Here is a 20,067-nt window from a genome sequence, read left to right as displayed (position 1 = left end):
CACAGAGCGAATAAGGGATACCAAAGTGTGTGTTTGAGATCTGAGACAATGCTATCACTGCAGCATCTCTCTTCTTGTAAGAGGAAAACTATTTCTGTCCTGCCTCGTGTTTGGATCATATCTTTAGTCTTATTTTACTTTTCAAATCCCAAAATATTGATAATTGCTCATCTGTGTCCAGCTGATAATCCCCAGGATATGATGCCTCTGCTGGAGAACTGCTCACACACACAAAAAGATCCGAGTGTACTCTGGCAGAGCGGCTTTCCGTCGTCATACAGTCCCTGCTTTATCAGTGCAGCAGTTGTCAATCAGCCTTCCGTTTCCTGCCGTCGCTCTCCGTGTACTCATTGTGAAATCTCACTCTGTGTGTTCTGCAAAGAGGAACTGAAACATGACCTCCGCCGCTGCAGATGACGAGTAAGTCAGCTTCCTGATGAGCTGCTGGTGTGTGCAGACGGTCCGCAACGCCTCTGTGTGAGGTGTAACCTGTCATAGCGCTAACTGCGGCGTAACTGTGGCTGGTCATTCAATGAAACTCTATCGGTTCCTCCCAAACGAAACCCCGGAATCAACCGACTGTGTTTTTAATGTATAATAACTTCAGTACGTGTGATGAAGCCCTGCAGAACTTTACCTTTATACTCTGAATGTTTCCTGATTTATAAGCGCTTAAAGTACTACCCCACAACAGCTGGGACGCTGTGTGCACCGTAAATAAATACAGAAGGTGATGATTTGTGCATCTCAGCACAGACTGTGGGTCTCTGTGGCTGCTGGAGACGGGCAAAGTAAACGTTTCTACAACCAACTCAGTATAATCTCATCAAAAGGCTCTGAGATGAGGCAGGTACCCGTGATCTTCAGGCACTCAGGCAGCGCTGCATTAAAAACAGGCACGATTCTGGGATGGAAACGAGTGCACGGGCTCAAAAACACTTCCAGAAATCACCGTCTGTGCGACCTTTCACCGGATGAGCTCATCTGGAGCTTCACGAACCCACAACAGGACAAAGAAGAGCCAGGACTGCTGAGCAGCGAGAATCCTCCATCAGGCATTTGTCTCCCGACAGTGCAGCAGCTGCTCAGCTCACAGATGTTTACAGATGTTGAAGGAGAGAAGATGCTCCTCAGTGGGAAACACGACCCCGACCCGACTTTTAGAAACGTGTTTTCACATCAGATTCCAGATGAACTCGTTTTTTCCTTGATGGTCTTGAGACTGAGCGCTCAGACGACACTGGCAGCTCGAAATTTGGTACTTTTGAATTTGCATTATTGTTGTTGTTATTTTTCAGCTTATGTTACAATTAGTGTGCTGACGATCTGCCACACTGCCCTTAAATGTTATATTTTCCCTTCACGCAGCCCCTTTATGCTTATTTCAGAGCTCACTCTTTGGCTAAAACCTGTTCAGGAGCTGAAACGAGCAAAGACAAAAGAAAACACAAAACAGCAACAATTAGCACCAATAAAGCTAACGAGGAGACGTCTGATGACAGAAACACTCGGTTATGTCGTTCTCTCTCGGAGTCGTGTCCTCACCTGTTTTTACCTTCTTCCTCTTTGATTGGTGGCTCAGATTCGAGGCAGCTCGGGTCAGGCCCGCGAGACCCTCCGGAAGCACTTCGCCGAACTGCAGGCGGCGGCTACTCGACTGCTGGCGGAGCGGCTGGCTAACCTCCTGACCGAGGTAGACACCATCGAGGCCGACAGCATCAAGCCGCTGGACGACTGTCAGAGCCTGATCGAGCACGGCGTGGGCCAGGCCGACGAGCTGCTGAGAGAGGGTGGGTCGCACAAACGCTGCCACGAACGCAGCTGCAAAATATTATTTTCAGGAAGGAGAGACGATGATTTACAGCCACCACAGTTTTCACAATTATTCAGAGCAAAAGCAAGCCCAGAAAGATGATCCATGCTTATTCTCTGCAGGAGAAGCAGCTCTGCGATGTGGTCTTGGAGAAAAGGAGGACAAACTGGGCAGCTTCACGAAGAAGGCCATGCACATCCAGCTGGACAGGTGATACGGGCGAAGGTGTTTCGCTGCAGGCGTTTAAAGGAAAAAGTTAATCAGCTGCTGTTTAGAACTGTGCGCGTGTTTTCCAGCCTGCCAGAGGTTCCAGCGTTGGTGGACGTGCCGTGTGTCTCAGCCCAGTTTGATGACTCCCTGCTGAGCCTGCTGAGGGACCGGGTGGCTCGCCACGGCGCTGTCTCCTCCCACCCGCCCGTCCAGATAGAGGAGCTGCAGGAGAGACCAGGCAGCATCCTGGTTCGCTGGTGTAAGGTCAGCAGGGGTAAACGGGACACACACGGTGCTTTTCCAGGTGAAGAGACTGAGCAAGAAGCTTGTTGGAGTTTGCAGAGCGTAACAAAAGACCTTATCAAGCCCACGATCTGAGATAATGCTGAGCCTATTGTTTAAAGTCCCATCGCACCACACAGAGGTGGGTAGGAAGAGCCAGTCAGCTTTCAAAATAAAAGTTCCCAGGCAGGCTGCTCACTCGCTCTGTAAAACACTCGTAGTGGTGTGACTTTAAATGTTGTGGACGAAAACCAGACTACTCGACTCAAACAGTGAAAGTTAAGGCCGGTGTAATGAGGAGGTTAAACTGCCAGTGTAATTAAGGGCTCTTTGAACTTACTAATGACATTTCTTGATCATAAATGGACACCAGAAGTTCAGAGAAGTCCTTTAAGTTTGAGTTTTCACAGCATTTAAACTTCACCTGAGTGTCAGCCTCTGCAGTGAAGTCTTCTCTGCACCAAAATCCTTCGAGCACGTCTGTTTGTGTGGATAAAATCATGAAGTTAATTTAGTCTCTGGTGGAAACACACGTGTTCCTTTAAGTTTGTGCCGAGGAATCGCAGCTCAAATATGGACATTTGTTGTTACAATGTAAAACTTGGTGAAATGAGGATCTGCATTATTCTGCATCTTAATTAAAACTGGACATTATCGTTTGTGCTTCAGGTGGACGAGGACTTCGCGGCTGCAGATTATCGGCTGCAGTACCGGCGCTCCGGCAGCGGGGGGAGCCAGTATGAGGACGCCTACATCGGGCGGGAATCGGAGTTCCTGGTTCTCCACTTGGACCCTCACACGGATTATTTGTTCAGGGTCTGCGCCCGCGGGGAGGGTCGCACCGAGTGGAGCCCCTGGAGCATCCCGCAGACGGGCTACACCACGCTGGCACCGCACGGTAGGTGGAGACATCCGAGAGAGGGAAACCCTGTAGCAGCAAACGGTGAAGTTCACTCGTGTCTGAGTTACTAAAGCAAATCAAAGACCTGCATCTCTTCCCAAAAGCCTTCCAGGCTTTTAAGCCACTAAAATCAGATGCTCCAGTAAGAAACAGAGATTTCACCTCCTGTTGGCTACAGATAACTTTAAAGCAATAATATTATTACTCTATCGTCCTTCAAGGACCTCTGCCTCGTGTTTGTGACCTTTCTCTAAAATATTTGCCAGTTTTCATTCTGTTTTTAACTCTCAGACCCTTTAACGCCTCCCGGGTTGCAGCTGAAATAACAGAGCTGTGAATGCAGTCGCGTTGGTAATTGTTTGCAGGAACCGTGACATCATCACAGGCCTGTAAGCATTTATGTGCGCAGGACTCGCTGCAGCCTTCTCATGCAGTCACTAGCCAATCAGTGCACCTCTAACAGGAAGGCAGCATCTAATGGAAACATCAGCACGACCTCTGTGTTTCTGTACTATCAGCAGAGACCGTCTCTGTCTCCACTGCAGTATGGAGCCGTGTTAATATATAGAAACCTAAAAGTTTAAACTGAAGCAGATCAGGTCCGCTAACGAACGCCGTGTGTTTGTTTTATCTTCCAGAGTGGCGTTCAGGGACCGAGGGCTACATCCTGAGCAGCAGGAAGAACATCGCTCTGCGCAATGACTCCTCCCAATCGCGCTGCCCTGTCCTCTACTCCAAAGCGCCCACCTACTTCTGCGGCCAGACGCTCACGTTCAAGTACGCCCACAACAAAGCTTTAAAGATGGAGATCTTTCCATTTCTCTCCTGGACGTCACGTACAGATCATATGTAAATCCACAGTTAGATGCTAACGGCGTGTTTTTGTGTGTCTGTGCAGGATCTCTGCAGCGGGTCAGATGGATCGGAGGGACAGTCTGGGCGTGTGCATAGACAGCGAGAGTGAAGAGGAGTCACTACAGCGGGACCAGGCTGTCTGCATTTCCACCAATGGTACGCCGCCTCAGATAGACTTGAAAAACTCAGCTTGTACAGGGCGAGTCTGCGTGGCTCACAGCTGAGGATTTGAGCCTGAAACTCGTTAGTCTCCTCGAAAATGTTTGTTTTTTGGCAGATAAGAAAGGCTCTCACCCCCAGCCGGTTTCTTCCTGTTAAAGGGGAGTTTTTCCTTCCCACAGTCGCCAAGTGCTTTCTCAAAGGGGGTCGTTTGATTGTTGGGATTTCTCTGTATTAATCCAAGCACCTTGAGGCGACTGCAGTTGTGAATTGGTGAAATACAAACAAAACTGAATTACACCAGAGACAATAGTGCACTTGTCAGGGACTATTTTCAGTGGCGGATTCATTTCTAATGGGTCCTTTTCAAAGACTGTAAATAAATGATGAGGCCAGTGCAAATTGTTCTTGTTTAGACACATTTAAACACAATGTTTAAAGTCACTATCAGATGGCGGATCCACAGGGTCTAACCACCACGCTACTGTTTTCCTACAGCGGCACTTTAAGCTTCATTGAAGTATAAAAACAGGCTGCAGACTGTTTAGATTCCATTATTCCAAAAACTGCTCTTGAAGTCTCTAATTTCTGTTGATCAGATCTGAAAAGTCATTTCCTTCAAGTTCTGATGCTCTGATACTTTGAAAGGTTTCTCTTGATGAGGCTCTCTGTGTGGACGCCATGCTTTAGATCAATGGTTTCCCTCCTGGTGGGAGATTATAGGGATTAGATTTCCAGGCAGGATTGTGAGTATGGACCATAATTTAATTTATTCCCAGTTATGGGATGTATAATGTTTGAAGCCTCTCACTGAAAGGTGGAGCCAAAATTAAATTTAAAAAAAACCCCACCAGATGTCGAAGAAGAAGAACTGGTGATGCTGCAAAGATGAAGAAACAGCCTGAAGACGAGTTTCAGGCAAATCAACTCAGACTGTTTCTGTGGTGCTGACGTGTTGATGCAGAAGCAAAGAGCAGAGCATCGTCGGAGACGAGGAGACAAAGAGACTTAAAGCAAAATCACCGAAGCTGAAAACAGGAGAGTGGGAAAACCTCCTGAAGTGTAGAATTCCTCTGTGGGAAGCATTTAAACGAGATGCTTGAAAATTAAACTTCAATTTAACTAAAGTTCAGCTTCGATTCTTTTTTATGATAAATAACAAATGTTGAATTCTCTCAAACTTCTTCTCCTCAGGTGCCGTTTTCGTCAACGGGAAAGAGATGACCAACCAGCTGCCCGCCGTCACCGTTGGCTCCGCCGTGACCTTTGACATGGAGGTGGTGAGCCTGTTCCCCATCAGCAACAACAACACGAGCGAGGGCGGCAACTTCAAGCTGAGGGTGACGATCGGCTCGGGGAACCGCGAGGTGGTGTTCGATTGGCTGGTGGACCAGCCGGTGGACTGCCTCTTCTTCGGCTGCTCCTTCGTGCACTCCGGCTGGAAGGTGCTCGTCTTTTAAGACGCCGGCTCCTCCGGCGTCCCAGTCCAAACATTTCTGCTCCTCTTTTTTTCACCTCACACACACAAAAAAAGCCGCTCGCACGTCTGTTGGGTTGAAGCTCAAACAGGAGCCTTTCTCTTCTGGAGTTTCCTCGCTGGAGCGAGTTTTCAGCCGGCGGCGTCTGCCGACGTTTCCTTCTGCTTGTCACAAACTGCAGCTCCTGTCTTCGGCTCGGTTCTGCAGTGACGGTTTCTGCTGTTTGTACTCGAGGCCGTGGACAGAGTTTCAGTCTGAGGACTAACTGTCCCCTCTCCTGCAGTCCTCTCACTTTCTGAGTAACACTGATTGAGCTCAGCCGTCCTCCATCTGCACATTTACCCAGTGAGGTCTCATGTGTTCACACCAAATGGAGGGTGAACCACTTTGCAGCCGCTCAGAACCCCACAGCATTCACCCTGATATCACGTTACATGGTTTACCCTTCACTTTTAGAAACCTCGTCCTGCATTTCTGAGTGGCAGCCATGACCTCTGCAAAGCCTTTGTTTGATGTGGACGCACTATTAAGTCATCAGAGATAATGAGAAGTAGCTCGAGCCCCTAACCCTGAGGTTTGGACATGATTAAAAGGACTGTGTCGTTTTTGGCGTTTGACTTCTGAGAAAATCGCATAATTTCATAGCACAGGGTTACTATGGTTACTACAGGTTAGGGTTACTTGGACTTCACGGGTTATAGAGGAGGATAAAACCAAAACCAGTAAAAGTCCTGAGGAATCAGATTTTATCCATAAACCTCCACGTGGCGTTTGGAAACAGCAACCCACACACATGTCGGCATCATATAAAAATGGCTCGTTCAGAATGCTCTGACCAATCGGATCCTTCAGGGCTGCAGCACAGAAATATCTGAGGTGAAGCGCTCCATTTCAGGACCTTTACATGTTAGCCTGCGGTTAGAGTCCTGCATGAAATCAGACGTGGCTGAAAGTGATGATTATCAGGGCTAAAAAAGTGCCAAGAGCTGCAGTTCCTCCAACGTCCACTAGTTGTCTCCAAAAGTCCCCATAGACTCCCATGTTAAAAATGTGCAACTTTAAAGCGGAAATAAACATGTTTACAGCCTGATACAGACGCTGTTTTGGTCTCAGTGCACAATTTTTCCTTCATAACATTTTTTTGAACTCATTTAGATTTTGTTGAGGCTTAAAAACTGACAGACAGCAGGCTGTAAACACGTCTTTCTGCTGTACAGATGGGAGTCTATGGGGACTTTTGATTTGATCTTGACTCTAACCTCGGTCACCTATGTGACCTGGATCAACATGTAGAAATCCAAAATGTGACGCTGAGGCTTTAAAATGAAATCGGAATCATGCGTCCCAATTTCCCAGCTGATGACTGATTTCTGGCTGACAGGTGGCGCTCTGAGCGTTTCATTCTGTTTTTGCTTTTTTATTTTTTTTAGTTACATGGTTACTTTTAAGCTTGCTGACAGTATTTAAAGCAGGAGGAGGGCGTCAAACGGCAAATGATCCGTTATCATTTCTTTCAGTAGCGAACCGGCAGCCATTTTAACAAAACAGTCAACTAAACGGAGTAAAGTCTGTGGTAATGTACAGGAAGTTTCCCCATGGTTTTTCCTGCCCTGCCAATTTTTTTCATGCTCATGTTTGCACTCTGGTGGAGCAGAGGGCCTGATGTGGTTTAAAAATGTCTTCAGATGTCTTAACATTGCGAGTTTTCCTGCGTAGCTTTTTGTTTTTACATACGTGTTCTGCACACACACTGTCATAGGATTTATCTGCTGCAACTGCTCACTTGTCTTGCTTTTATTACACGTCTGGACACATTTCAGCCGCCTGGCGTAATCTGTTATCAGCTGATACAAAGACAGGCCGGGACAGCTTGTTGCTCACAGAAGTTCTCCTGTTTTTCTGCAGAACTGAGCACAGTGTTGCGTGTTTTTAGAGAACTGTGGGACTCTGGATTTGGTCCAGTTGATGGTACAAAAGTCCGGAAACCAGCAACCTCAAAAAACCCTTTTATTTTATTTTTCGTCTGAAGGTGGAGGAAACAAACCTGTTTGTGTCAAAGTCACATCAGTGACACCTGCTGGTCAAACCTTTGTATTGCATGTGTGTTCACTGCTGGTCTCTTCACATTGTGCTCAATAAAGATCATCATGTGATTCTCAGTTTTGACATCAATGACATCAATGCACGTTTTTTAAAGTTTAATTTGCCTGTTTAAGGGGCAAATGTATTCTAATCTGTGCTGCCCCCAGTGGTCACGACAGGAACCACAACATCAGTTTGTTAAACCTCTATAAAGACGTCTGTGCATCTTCACCGTCTTGAGTGGATGACAGCTGTTCATGAAGATGTTTCACCTCATGTGGGGAGTCACTAAGGTCACATGTGGGACAGCATCTGGATTATAGTTGGCAGATATCAATGATCAAGATCATCAGTGTTTGAAGTCTTCACTATGGCAACGAGATCAGCTTATTTCACTTCTATTGGTCGCTGTATTTTAGAAATGCTGCTGCCTGCATTTGTGTTGTAGTTCCTCACTGCAGACACGAGAGGGCAGTAAAAGTAGTTACCAACTGTTGTGTGAGCAGTTAACGTTCATACTTGGAAGATTTGAAAACCCAGCATGCAGATTGCTTTGATTTTTTTGTCTTTGCAAAAAGTTGTACAATATTATATTGGAACAATCATGCAGGGAATGCTCCAGCCATAATATAATTTATAGAAAATATAAATCAACATTTGTCTATAAATGAAAAGTACCAGATCAGACACAACAGCCTTTATCAAAAAACCCAAACAACAGCTTTAAAGTCAGAGCTCTCAATCCAGCAACATGAGAGGGAAGAGCCACGTGCAATCAACCTGTGCAATCACTTTGTGATCAAAAGTCACCCAGAGGTTTGGGATGTTGCAGCTCTGAGCGATCAGCTGGTCGCAGCAAGTACTTGCAATCAGTCTCAGACAGCAAATGAAATCAGTGCAATCCTGAAACGACGACACTTAGTCACTGCTGTCCTATTTTGAACCTAGTGTGACCGAGCTGTGAGTGACGTGTACTTTGGTGAAAGAAATGGAGCATGATGCCAATATTATTACAAAATTGTCCTTTTTAATAGAAAACCATTGTGACTCGAACTAGTTTTACATTATTGTTAAAGAAAAGTCTCGTTTGGCCCACACGGCTCCTCCCGTATTGTGCAAAACGCTGCTGGGTCTCGTGAACAAAGACAAGGTTTCAGATCTGCAGATTTCAGCAGGCTGGATCAGTCACCAGCAGGCATAAAGCTTTTTAAAACAACACAAAGATCGATAAGCTCTAAATACATCCAAATGATCATGTCTGACGTTATGCTCCCATGGCCTCACAGCTGCCCACATCTGGAGGCTCGTACTGCATTTAGGCTAAAATGGCACGGGTAAAAACATCAGCACCTGGACTGCCTGACTCTGTTACTAGTGGGTGGGGTGATGAAATGTTTTCATTTACAAATGTGTGGCAGCGCCCTCGAGTGTTTTTGGAACCCTCTTGCAGGAGAATGGAAGAACTCCAGGAGTTACTACTCCTGTCGTTTCGCGAAAAACCTACACAGAGGGTCCACAATAGATGCATCCAACATTCATATACAGTCTATACAAGAGCACGGTTTTAATTTTCAAAATAAAATTGCCCGTGGAGACTGAAATGCTCACGGTGCGATTCGTCTGTCATGTCTAATCTTTACCCGGCGTGTTCTCGAGGTTAAATGTCAAAGTAATGACGGCAGCAGGGATCCAGGAGTCACATGACGCAGGACACATAAGAGCAAAGAAATCTGCAGGAAATGAATCCCAATTTGGTCCTTTAACTAAAAATACCTACTAAAATGTCACTGATGGTGTTTGAGTTTCAAAAACATACATATCACAAAGCTATCGTTTGTTTTTTACAGTCATATTTACATTTATATATAACAGGTGTAGTGGGCGTGTTCAGTAACTACATGTGCCGCCATGGTGTCCCCTCATCATTTTAATGTTGCTCCAGGACCAGTCACACTGTTGTGATGTCACAATTTTGCAGATTCGTGGGGGTAAAGAAATCTAAAAGATGGACGAAGTTACTGTGCCTTCACCTGCTGGATTCTGGACTTCACAGTTTGGCCTCCAACAATGTTGATTTTTGGAGCCAGAAGTGAAAAGACTGGATGAAAACTGGTGTACCAAGCTATCAGCTAATGCTAGCTAGTTTGGTTAGCAAGGATACAGTGCACCCTAGGAGCTAACATCTACAGCTGCCTGTGTCAACATGGACCTGTCTAATTCTAATAAACAAAAATCCAAAAGGAAAATCATCCAGTTTTAGAGAGTTTCTTAGCACCAATTAACAGACATGCATGTCTGTGTGCTGTATCAACTTTATGGATATGAAATGTGCTAACTAAGCTGCGTAGCATTAGCCTAAATGTGAAAGCGAGATGACATCATCTACATGAAGTAGATGGTTTGACCCACGTGTCAGAGTGGCCACTTTAAGCTGTGCAGTTTTTCTGAAGGAAGAAACCATCCAGAAATGTATTTATTTTTTTATATCTGGCTGAAAACATGTTTATTTAAACATCTTAAAGTTGGACATCTTAACATAGACTGATCCACTGCAGGAGCCTCTGGTGGTCGCTACAGGAACTGCACATTTTCATACTTATTTCAGTCTCCGAGTGTGTCGCTTGGTCTAAAAGTGATAAATCAGTACTAACTTTTCACATCATGGTGGACTCAAACCCCAAACGTCCTGTGTGAAAGGCCTGGATTTGAACCATCCATCCACCCTCACCTCCTCCAGCCAACTTTAGACTTCCAGGTGTTTTTTTCCCCCCTAATCAAAACATGTTTTTTTTTTTTTTGGTTGGAGCAACATTATTTATATTGCATTAACGCCACACCATAAAGCGACATCACAACCCTGTGGAACCATTCGTTTTATAAGTGGCTTTTCTTGTTTCTTTTCTCTCTTTTTTTTTTAAACAATTTCATTGATCAAATAAAAGAAAACAAACAAACAAACAAACAAACACAAAACAGACCAGCCAAACTTGTATCAGTCCAAAACTTAAACTATTCAGTTTATAATAATTTCAAAATAAAGCAGCAATTTCTTATTTTAAAGAAACTGGAACCAGCACCTGCATAAACAGTTTAACCCTATAGTTATCAATTTTTTTTAGATTACAACAGTAGGAACGTGGCCTTTCCAAGCCTCTCTGAGCTCTGAGGAGCTTTTTTGTCCAGTTTTGCTGCACAGCGAGTGTTTTTTGTTGTCCTGGGCTCAGAGCACGGTAAAAACAGCACTGTAGGAAAAACGGAGTCGCTTTAAAAAAAACCGAAACAGACAACTAAACATGCTTCTCGTTGTTGGAGAGCTGGCAGTGGAGATCTGTTGTAAGAAAGGAGATGCACTGAGGAGTAAAAACATTTAGCACCAGTAGTTTAAAGAAAAACATAACTGTAGGGGAGGTGTGCCCACGAGTACAGCAGAGTCACAGGTTCAATAAACCCTCAGATCCGACACAGAGGAAGCTGGAACCTTTAACGATCCAGCGAAAACCTTTTACTTCCAGATAAAACTCGTTGGCAGGAGTCAGTTTTCATCGTCTCGGCTCGAGCTGAACTAAAGCAGCAAAAGAGAGAAAAACGCCTGCAAAGGAAAAAAGTCTTCACTTTATCTTTAACCATACAAAACGAGAACATTGCAGCAAAAACTAACCATTTATTTAATATTATCTTGTTTTCATGATCACTGGATGTCAAAAATTAACCCAACCTGAGGATTAACTTCCTGATTGACCCGATCAAAGAAAGCTCAGAGACTTTTGTCTCGTGTTTGAGCTAACAAGCACGTTAATACGAACTTTGTGGTGTCTCCAGGTAAAAACACCTGATAGCAACGGCTCTAACAGGCGTCTCAAGTTGTGATCAGCCACCTCCCGACCATCAGCGGTTCAACCCTGACATTTCTTGATAATAACGGGTCAAATTTCCTTTTGCAGCAACACTCTTGACACCCAATCAGACGCCGTAACCGTGACACTACTGAGCATGTGCACACACTCCCTGCTAAAAGAAAACCTTTGGTGGAGCTGAGGGTGCCCGGAAGGTCACTGATTGATGCTTCACTCTGAGGAAGACTGACATGAGGTTTGAACGATGGAGTGAACACAAAATGACTCAGCGCACCAACGAAGAGTCTCGAGAGGCAAAGTAGCACCAAAGAGAGCACCAAATACGGATCACTCCGCTGCTGAAAACAGTCCCGAGCAGACGGCCCATCTCCTCCTGTTTGAATTCGCAGCTGCTGCATGAAATGTTGACGCCTCTTTTGAAGGCAACTCGTCATCTGCAGAAGGCGTACGACCGTCTTCTGCACCTCCAACCCTAAGACCGAACCTGCTTTGTGCTCACTCCACAGCTGTGTCAGGCTGGAAATAAAACTGGAGCAGCTCAGAGTTAAACACTCAAACATTTACAGAAACAGGACAAACAACATGGAAAAACGTGAAAATAATTAAAAAATAATTCAAAGATCTCAGCGTTGATGAACTGTGAAACCATAAAGCGTCTCTTCGATTTGAATGTGTAACTTCCAGGATGTGAAGTTCATTTTGATCCTGGTGTAACCTGCCTTTGAGAATCCCTGCAGTAACCCGTGTGTGTGTCTAACACCTGTTTGCTGATTCAGGCCTCAGTCTTCCCGCTCTGTCCGGGAATCTTTGTGGCGCTCCAGCCGAGCAGTCACTTTAAAACCGAGCTGAAGCCGGACAATTTCTGCTTGGCGTGCGGCTTCTCGCTGCCGTCCTCCATCAGTTGGTTTCCAGTCTCCAGGGAGCTGTTGGCGGTCTCGGTACTGCAGGTTTTAAACTCCGTCAGATCGGGATCGGGGTCAGGATCCAGCTCCGGCTGGGACTCCGCGGCCGTCTCCCAGTCCTCCTCCTCCTCTTCGTCGTCCTCCTCTTTGTCTCTGTGGGTGGCCTGGCTCTGGACGAGGCAGAGCCGGGCCATGGCCTGGTTGATGGTCAGCGTGCTGATCAGGTTGAAGTCATGCATGCTGATCAGATGGAGCAGGAAATTGCGGCACAGGTTGCGTTTGACGATGAAGGCGGCGTGGTGTTCAGCAAACAGCAGACACGCTTCGTTCATCTGGTTATCTGCGATGAAGCTGGGAAGAAGACGCCAGTGGATAAGGTGAGGTTTAAAAAACAAAAACCCTGAAATAAACCAAAAAACTTCTGCCGTTTGATAACAGCTTTGCCGAGTACATACCCACGCTTCATGACGTGCAGATTCCACAGCTTCATGATCTCCTTCTCCCCCTCGTTCACGTCCATGAAGTCCTCGATTTGCTGCAATCAGAGCACACTAGTTAGCGTTTAGCATGGACTGTATATAAAAGATGGAGGTCGATTTTGAAGCCTCAAATTTATGATTTAGGCGAGTGTCGCATCCTCTGGTATTTTTAAAAAAAAGACTTTAAATGAGACCACAAACTCTTCAGCAAAGCATTTACTGAAGTCAGAACTCGAGTTAAAAATAGGGTCGTTTTCCTCATAGAGTTCTATACAAATCAGATTCAAGAGGAGCCGCTCCCTGCAGATGTAAGACACCTCTGCACTGGCTTCATTCTTCAAACCACGGGGTTACATCCATCTTTTACATACAGTCTATAGTGTTTATGCAGGTTGGAGTCCAACATCACAGAGAAAACTTGAAAAAGAAAACCTCCCCAAACCAACCAAAGAAACGCAAGAACACAACAACCATTTGTAAACGGTGTGTGTGTGTTGAAATCTTTTTTATCGTTCATTATAAAACCTGCTTTAAGTCACAGGTTGTTAAGTCATGGGGAGCTTTAATGTTGACATCAATAGGCCAGCGGCAGAAACGTCCACGCTGACTTCTGTTACCCTCACACCAATCTGGAAAAGTTAGCATAGTTAACACAGTCACGAGAAGCAGAAGCCGTTCACAGGAGGAGAGAAGCCCGAGCGTCTGCTGAATCGTCTGAATCCTTCAGAGGTTTTTAACGATCAGAGAAAACAGTCGAGATCAAGGTGACACCTTCAACAAAAACTGGCTGTTTCGTCTGAACAACAACCCGAAATGTTTTACTCTCCAAATGTTCTCCTTTTAGAAGCAGGAGAAAGAAAATGTTTCAATATCGCTGTTTGATTATTGGAAGCGTATTTGTTTCTCTGAATTTGGTGAAGATGGAAACAGGGTTATCCTGGATTTTTCCCCTTTCATAACTATTAAATTTCCTATCCCAGACTGAGAGAGCCGGGACACACCAATCAAACTTTTTACAGTTCAAACTGTGTTGATATCGAATACCGATCCAATGAAGCGTTCTACTGTTTTTATACCCGGCTTCTTCCTCCTCAGGAGCATTCCTGTGTTCGCTCGTCTGGCTCGAGCTCACCTTTACAGTCTTCTCTTTGAGCCAGTCGGGGTCCCTCTCGTCCTCGCTGTCCACTTCCATCTCCTGGGGCCTCAGCGGCAGGCAGCTGTCGCTGTGGAAGTACAGGCGATTGTGTCCACTGATGTACGTCCTCTGCGCCTCCCGATCGCCATCCTCAGACTCCAGAAACTCCGACAGGCTCGGCTTTGTCCTCTTGGGTCTGAGAGGACAGGAAGAGGATGATCAGGAGTTCCTGTCGCCCTCGGCAGCATGTAAATAAATATAAAGGTAGAGGAGAAGTTGGAGGGGTACCTGCAGACCAGAAAGTGGGTGACGGCGGTTCTCTTCACGGGGCCGTTCCTGCTGAAGGCGAAGCCCGGCTGGCTGTGGATGTCCTGAGGATTTCCTGCATACGACCCATCGTAAGACTCGTTGATAGAGACCTCAATCTTTGCTCCTTTGGGATGGGGCTGCCAAAGATCAGAGATGCATATTTAAAGGACACGCTCGACAATATGTTAAAAGATCTCAGTGCTGAATTTAAATAAGAAATACTGATGATACCCCCAAGTTTTACATTGTACGATGTTTTTAAAGTACTGGTATCTTTGATTTTATTTGTTCTTAGCTTTGATTCTAAGCTTTGTGGAGCACGCTCATCAGGTTGTAATAGAACTTAAAAATGAAACGCTCCTCGATGCTCGTGTTGACTCCAACAGCGTGTCGACTGTTTGAATCCAAAGGATTTATGCTCCTGGGTATATCTGTGCTTCTCTTCCTTTCCTAGAGCTAACATTAGCTCTGACTGACGCAGATGTGGCTGCTGCACTAGATATCAAGTAATCTACCCAAGTTAGCAGGTAAGCTGATGTTAGGCAACATCTGCAAGAAGACATTTTTACCTAAGAAACATGTCTGACAGAACAGGAATTTGGTTGGTAGGAAAGCTTTGGTCAAACTGGCAGTGCAAAACATGAGAGCAACAGCTGGTGTACATCTCTCACCACGTAGTTGAAGATGAAGCGGGAGTGGGACAGTTTGAGGTGTTTGACGAGACTGTACAGCTTCCTGCAGTTCAGCGTGCACCACGGACAGTGGAGGTCATCCCTGGCCTCGGTCTGCTGCCGTGTGTTGTTGTTGTATTGAAACTAGGAAAGAAAGAAACAGAGTGTGATCTCAGCTGCTGAGAAGCGACAGACTCGCTGAGCTTTGACGAGGAATTCACATCCCGTTGCTACTTCTCCGGAGGTCTGAATCGACATGCAGCGGCCTTCATAAATCCCACCGTGTCTCACACTTTGATCTCGGCACTCCTTTGTTTCGCTGTCACACCTCATCGGTGGTTTTTGGGTCATTTTATCTCACCTAAACTCACCACAGGGATTCCCGACGCCCAAGAAAAGGGATTACCAATTCTAATGCTAATGCAACAACACAAAAATACCACATCTTTTACCCCATCTGTGCTCAGGTGTAGACTGACATTAACTGGTAGGATATACATGTGCCCCAGACAGAAAATATACTTCCCGTTGACGTGCATTAGAAAGTCGTGCTGGCCAAAATAAAAATTGCGTTTTGTGTCAACGAACACGGACAATTTGCCTTTTCGTGATAACTTGATGTTTTCCTCTGAGGCCAGGCTGAAAATTTGTTTTGTAAATTGAAGTGAGCTCTGTTCATACAGTTCACTCACGCTTGAATCTGTGAGTGTCCAACTTTTCTAACCATCTGTAACACACAGTCTCTCTTTCACTGGATTCTTCACGGGGGGAGAGCCGAAGCAGTGGAGAAACTACAGACAGCAGATGTCCATCAGGTGTCCATCATCCATCAGCACAGCTGTGCAAAGCCTCTGAATGAGGCTGTGGGGAGCCTCGAGTAACACTTCATGAAATCATTCCTACTGTTCTCTATAAAACTCTGTCACAGGTGAACACACCTGTCAGGTGTAAGATTTCACACACACTTCTGTATTATTCCTTCTTGTACAGTGTACATATTATCTATTAATGGGATTTGCACTCTCAGTCTTACTTTTTACTCTTCCTAAAATCAGTTTTATCATTTATTTTCTTTGTTTTCTTATCACATGTGTACGTTTTTGCACTGTCACAGTATAAAGCCCTCACCACTTGCTCCTGCTGTAACAGGCATAAGGATCCTTTGTGGGATCAACAAAGTATCCATCCATCATGGAAAAATTACAGATGTGTGTAAAAAAAGATCCCCAATGACATTTAAGGGTCACAGAAATGACTGAAGTCTGTGGGAGAAACGGCAGCGTTAGCAGGTACGGACTGACCTGGTAGAAGATTCGTAGCTTCTGTCGAGGCTCAGATAAGACTTGTTCTCTTCTGGTTTGAACATCTGTATTTACCGACTCTTTCACAGCTGCAGAAGAAAAACAGCAACACTTTCACTGCTGATGTTATAGGTCAGTTTACTGAGGGCCACACTGGGAAAAGGGCCAAACATCTGCAGGTTACTAGCACGTCATAATTGAATCTAAATATTAGATCATCCTGGATATAATCTACATGAAACACGAATTTGACGCGTGTGCTGAAACACAGCACTCATTATCTGTGCTACACTCACCTGGTGCGTGCGTGGCTCTCAGGGTGCTGGGTCGGGTGTCCTGGTTGGTTTCGGAGTTGCGGGTGGCGAGCGGTTTGGCCACGGGTGCGGTGGAATGATCGGCGGAGTCGCTGGTCCAGCGCAGTGTGAACTGCAGAGTCGGACCCTGAGAGAAACTCTCAAACGGAGGCAAACGCTGCAAAAACAGCAAACACGGGGTTTCACTACACAGATCAGCTGTGTGAACTGAGGGTTACTTGGTTCACGCACACAAACACACACCTTTCCATCTAGGATGGTCTCCCAGGTCGCCCTCTTCTTACCGACGGGACACTCCTCCATCTCTTGCATGGACACCTCGTACTCGCCGTCCAATAACTGCAGACGCCTGCACGCAAGTACACGACAACGTCTTCTCACTTCTGCTGCACAAACGCTGCAATGACACCTTTTCTTTCCTGTGCCAAAAGGTGCTACTGTGTGTGCGCGTCGGTGTATGTGTGTGTCTTTCACCTGTTTTTATCAAAGACTGTCATCTGAGCTACAAATGTGGTTTCTCCCTCCTCCCTGAGAGCAGAGCTCCTCCTTTTCCTGTTCACAGCTTCTTCTGAAAAGTCTGAAAAAGACACACGGTGACATGAACCTCTGCTCCGCCAAACTGTCCCTCGTTTTCTGCACGGATGTGGAGCTACGAGGGTGACTGTGTTTAATTTTTAAGTTCAAACAGCTGAAGAAATATAGATATAGATAGAGCAGCCATAATAATCTTCTGCAAGTTAAACTGGGTCAACTAAAAACTTTGAGTGAATCAAGTCTGAAGGACCCGCTATAAACGAACTCGAAACATCCCTGAACTAGATCAAGACTTGCCGTACAACAGTCTCACCTCCTAACATCTGATAATTTCCACTGCAGACCAATAAGAAATCTGAAGTCGTTAAGCAAAGGGAGGACTCTTTGGCATCTAAGAAGTTGGTTTAAACTCGTAATTCTACTCGCTGCTATTGCGATTGGATCCATCCGAAGTTGGCTCAATGTGTGTTACCAAAACATATGACACATTTCCTGTCCCCTGATGATTTAAGCCCTACTGACGCTAGTAACTGGTTAACAACTTCCTGTGACAGTTTCCCACCAGTACTGGCAAAACTGTCATGGACTCACGTGAGGGGTGCTTTAACTTCATCAGTGTTTGAAACCAAAGTCAAATCCTGCTTCCTTTCACGATCCCAGTTTACGGCCTAAATCAGGATTTTCTCCAATAGTTTAGTTCATGTTTTCTTTTTTATTGCAGGGGATGAAAAACCTTTCTGCTCCAGGCACTTAATCATGATCGGATGGCAAACAAATCAAGTTGGCTTTTTGCTACAATCCCATTTTCTTGTCCTTGGTTTGTCTTGCTCCGTCAAGCTTTTGCAAAGCTGCAGAGATGAGACCCACCCAATAACCCACTCTGCCCACCTCTGCTGTGGTGAATCTCGCCATTAGCAAGCCCGTTGATCTGTGTTCGTGGATGCCCGGGTCGTGACACTCTGAAGAGCAGCGAATAAGATTTGACCATGTGAGAGTTGCTGGGTTCAAACTCGCTGCTGGGAACCAGCAGGGAGGGGTAGGAGCTCAGCTTGGCCTGGACCCCGGCGCTCGTGTCTGGGTTCAGAGGGACTTGCTTCTTTCCCGTGGGGACCTGCTTCACCGGACAGCTCACGTCCTACACAGGAAGCAAGAAAAGGAAACTTCATGTGTGTTTCATTTAGACGTGCAAACTGTAGAAAACCAGCAGAGGAAATTCATGACACACACCTTCCTCTTCTTGTGGCAGACTTTGACCAGGAGCACCTCCAGAGACACCGAGTTCTGCTCGTTCTCGCTGTCCTGAGAGAGTTTTCCTGTAAACAAACAACACAAAAGATTTCCTGTTAGTCACAGTGAGATCAGTGGAAACGATAAAACAAAGTGCCGATATGGAAAAACGTACCAGCTTTATGGAAGAAGCCAGTAAAGGTGAGCTGAAGATTGGAGGCCAAGCTGTAGAAGAGGGGAAAACGTTCTGAGATATTTTTAAAACCAAACATTGTGAAGTTCGCAGCTATAAAAGGAGGCGTGCTGGTGCCAGAGAAAGCAGCATCAAATAAATAAAAATGTGAAACTTGAGAATCTCTTTTTGCTACAGCACTGTTTTCCTGCTAAAAATGGGCTTTTAGGTGTGGATGTACCTCAGCGGGATCGCTCCACATGTAGCTGGTGAACTTTTTACTGATATTTTGTCACTTGATAAACAAAAATGAGCTAAATGTTTTCTAGAAGCTTGGAATGGAAAGCAGAGAGTCCTGCAGGACTGAGCGCTTACCTGTGAGTCTCCTGTTCCCCTCTCATCTTCTCCACTTTGAACAGAAGATTGTCAACCTTGTAATTTTTCCTGCACATGGAGACAAACGGCAGCAGTTAGCAATCGTACAACCAGAAAGTCCAAACATGCAGAAACTCAGTGGCAAACGTCTTATTTCTGGAGGAAGATCAGGTTCTTGTCCTCGGAACAAGGACGTAATCTGGATTACGGCACACTACACCCGGGGTTATACAGCTGCAGGCAGATTGAATGACTCGCTTTTCTTATAAGGGCTAACGACACCTCAATATTAGCTTCTGTCATTTAAAATCTTCCTCCTCACACAGAGTCCTGAACGATCACATCTCAAAGTAGGGGTGGGCGATATATCGAATTCACTGTGTTTTTCTGCGTACGATGGTTAAAATGGCTTTATCGTAACCATCAAGTATAAATTGCCAAACAATATTAAGCTGTCTGTATGTAATTCACTGTGACTTTCTGTCCAGCACACTGTGCTGAGCAGGCGCTTATATACTACCAGATTCAGACGAGAGGGAATGAAACTCGCTGTCGTTTGGATTCCACGAGGATGACGCCGAACAAAATCCGGTAATTTGCAAAACATGCTGCAAAAAGTAGAAGTACCACAAAATATCCCACCAGCTGAAAAGTCATCCAATGCAAAGGTAAGGCCGTTTTAACCGCTGCCTGTCAACGCCAATGTTAAATAAATGAGCTGTGATACCGGTGACTGTTCTAGGTCAGTCGTTTTTATAGTCACTGTCTAGACTTTTGTTTTTGTAATTCGAGGTGATCATATTTTTTAACTTTACAATTTGTACATGTTATAAGTGTCACGGGGTGGAAAGGGACAAGTCATCTAAGTTTGTCTACTATGCATGTTTTGCTGCGTTTTACCTTTTTTAATATTTTAATATTGTACATTGGGTTATTTTTATGAGTTTTACTGCATGTTTTAATGGTATTTATTTGGTGACTTGTCCTGGAAAGACTCCGCCCCTACCTGATAAT

General features: G+C 45.3%; 2 protein-coding genes across 3 annotated transcripts in view; one reads left to right on the top strand and one right to left on the bottom strand.

Annotated features, from left to right (window-relative positions):
* The window catches only part of crlf3 (cytokine receptor-like factor 3), an 18,544-nt gene extending 10,687 nt beyond the window's left edge, over positions 1–7,857 (top strand). For both annotated transcript variants that reach the window (XM_005924151.3, XM_005924152.3), the window contains exons 3-9: positions 1,583–1,790; positions 1,936–2,023; positions 2,110–2,287; positions 2,975–3,203; positions 3,845–3,983; positions 4,105–4,217; positions 5,415–7,857. In XM_005924151.3, coding sequence (XP_005924213.1) covers positions 1,583–1,790; positions 1,936–2,023; positions 2,110–2,287; positions 2,975–3,203; positions 3,845–3,983; positions 4,105–4,217; positions 5,415–5,680 — 1,221 coding nt within the window. In that variant the 3' untranslated portion in view covers positions 5,681–7,857. The remainder of the gene's footprint in view (positions 1–1,582; positions 1,791–1,935; positions 2,024–2,109; positions 2,288–2,974; positions 3,204–3,844; positions 3,984–4,104; positions 4,218–5,414) is intronic.
* A 930-nt stretch (positions 7,858–8,787) lies between these two features.
* The window catches only part of LOC102304551 (polycomb protein suz12-B), a 17,555-nt gene continuing 6,275 nt past the window's right edge, over positions 8,788–20,067 (bottom strand). The window contains exons 4-16 of the mRNA XM_005924153.3: positions 19,054–19,122; positions 18,682–18,731; positions 18,507–18,592; positions 18,168–18,414; positions 17,220–17,322; positions 16,989–17,094; positions 16,728–16,902; positions 16,432–16,520; positions 15,131–15,274; positions 14,439–14,596; positions 14,148–14,346; positions 12,992–13,071; positions 8,788–12,887 (exon numbers count right to left, since the gene is read on the bottom strand). Coding sequence (XP_005924215.1) covers positions 12,464–12,887; positions 12,992–13,071; positions 14,148–14,346; positions 14,439–14,596; positions 15,131–15,274; positions 16,432–16,520; positions 16,728–16,902; positions 16,989–17,094; positions 17,220–17,322; positions 18,168–18,414; positions 18,507–18,592; positions 18,682–18,731; positions 19,054–19,122 — 1,930 coding nt within the window. The 3' untranslated portion in view covers positions 8,788–12,463. The remainder of the gene's footprint in view (positions 12,888–12,991; positions 13,072–14,147; positions 14,347–14,438; positions 14,597–15,130; positions 15,275–16,431; positions 16,521–16,727; positions 16,903–16,988; positions 17,095–17,219; positions 17,323–18,167; positions 18,415–18,506; positions 18,593–18,681; positions 18,732–19,053; positions 19,123–20,067) is intronic.

Source organism: Haplochromis burtoni, unplaced genomic scaffold (assembly GCF_018398535.1).
Source record: "Haplochromis burtoni strain Fernald_Lab_line unplaced genomic scaffold, NCSU_Asbu1 Contig_68, whole genome shotgun sequence".
NCBI classification, from domain to species: Eukaryota; Metazoa; Chordata; class Actinopteri; order Cichliformes; family Cichlidae; genus Haplochromis; species Haplochromis burtoni.
This window is presented reverse-complemented; position numbering and strand designations above follow the sequence as displayed.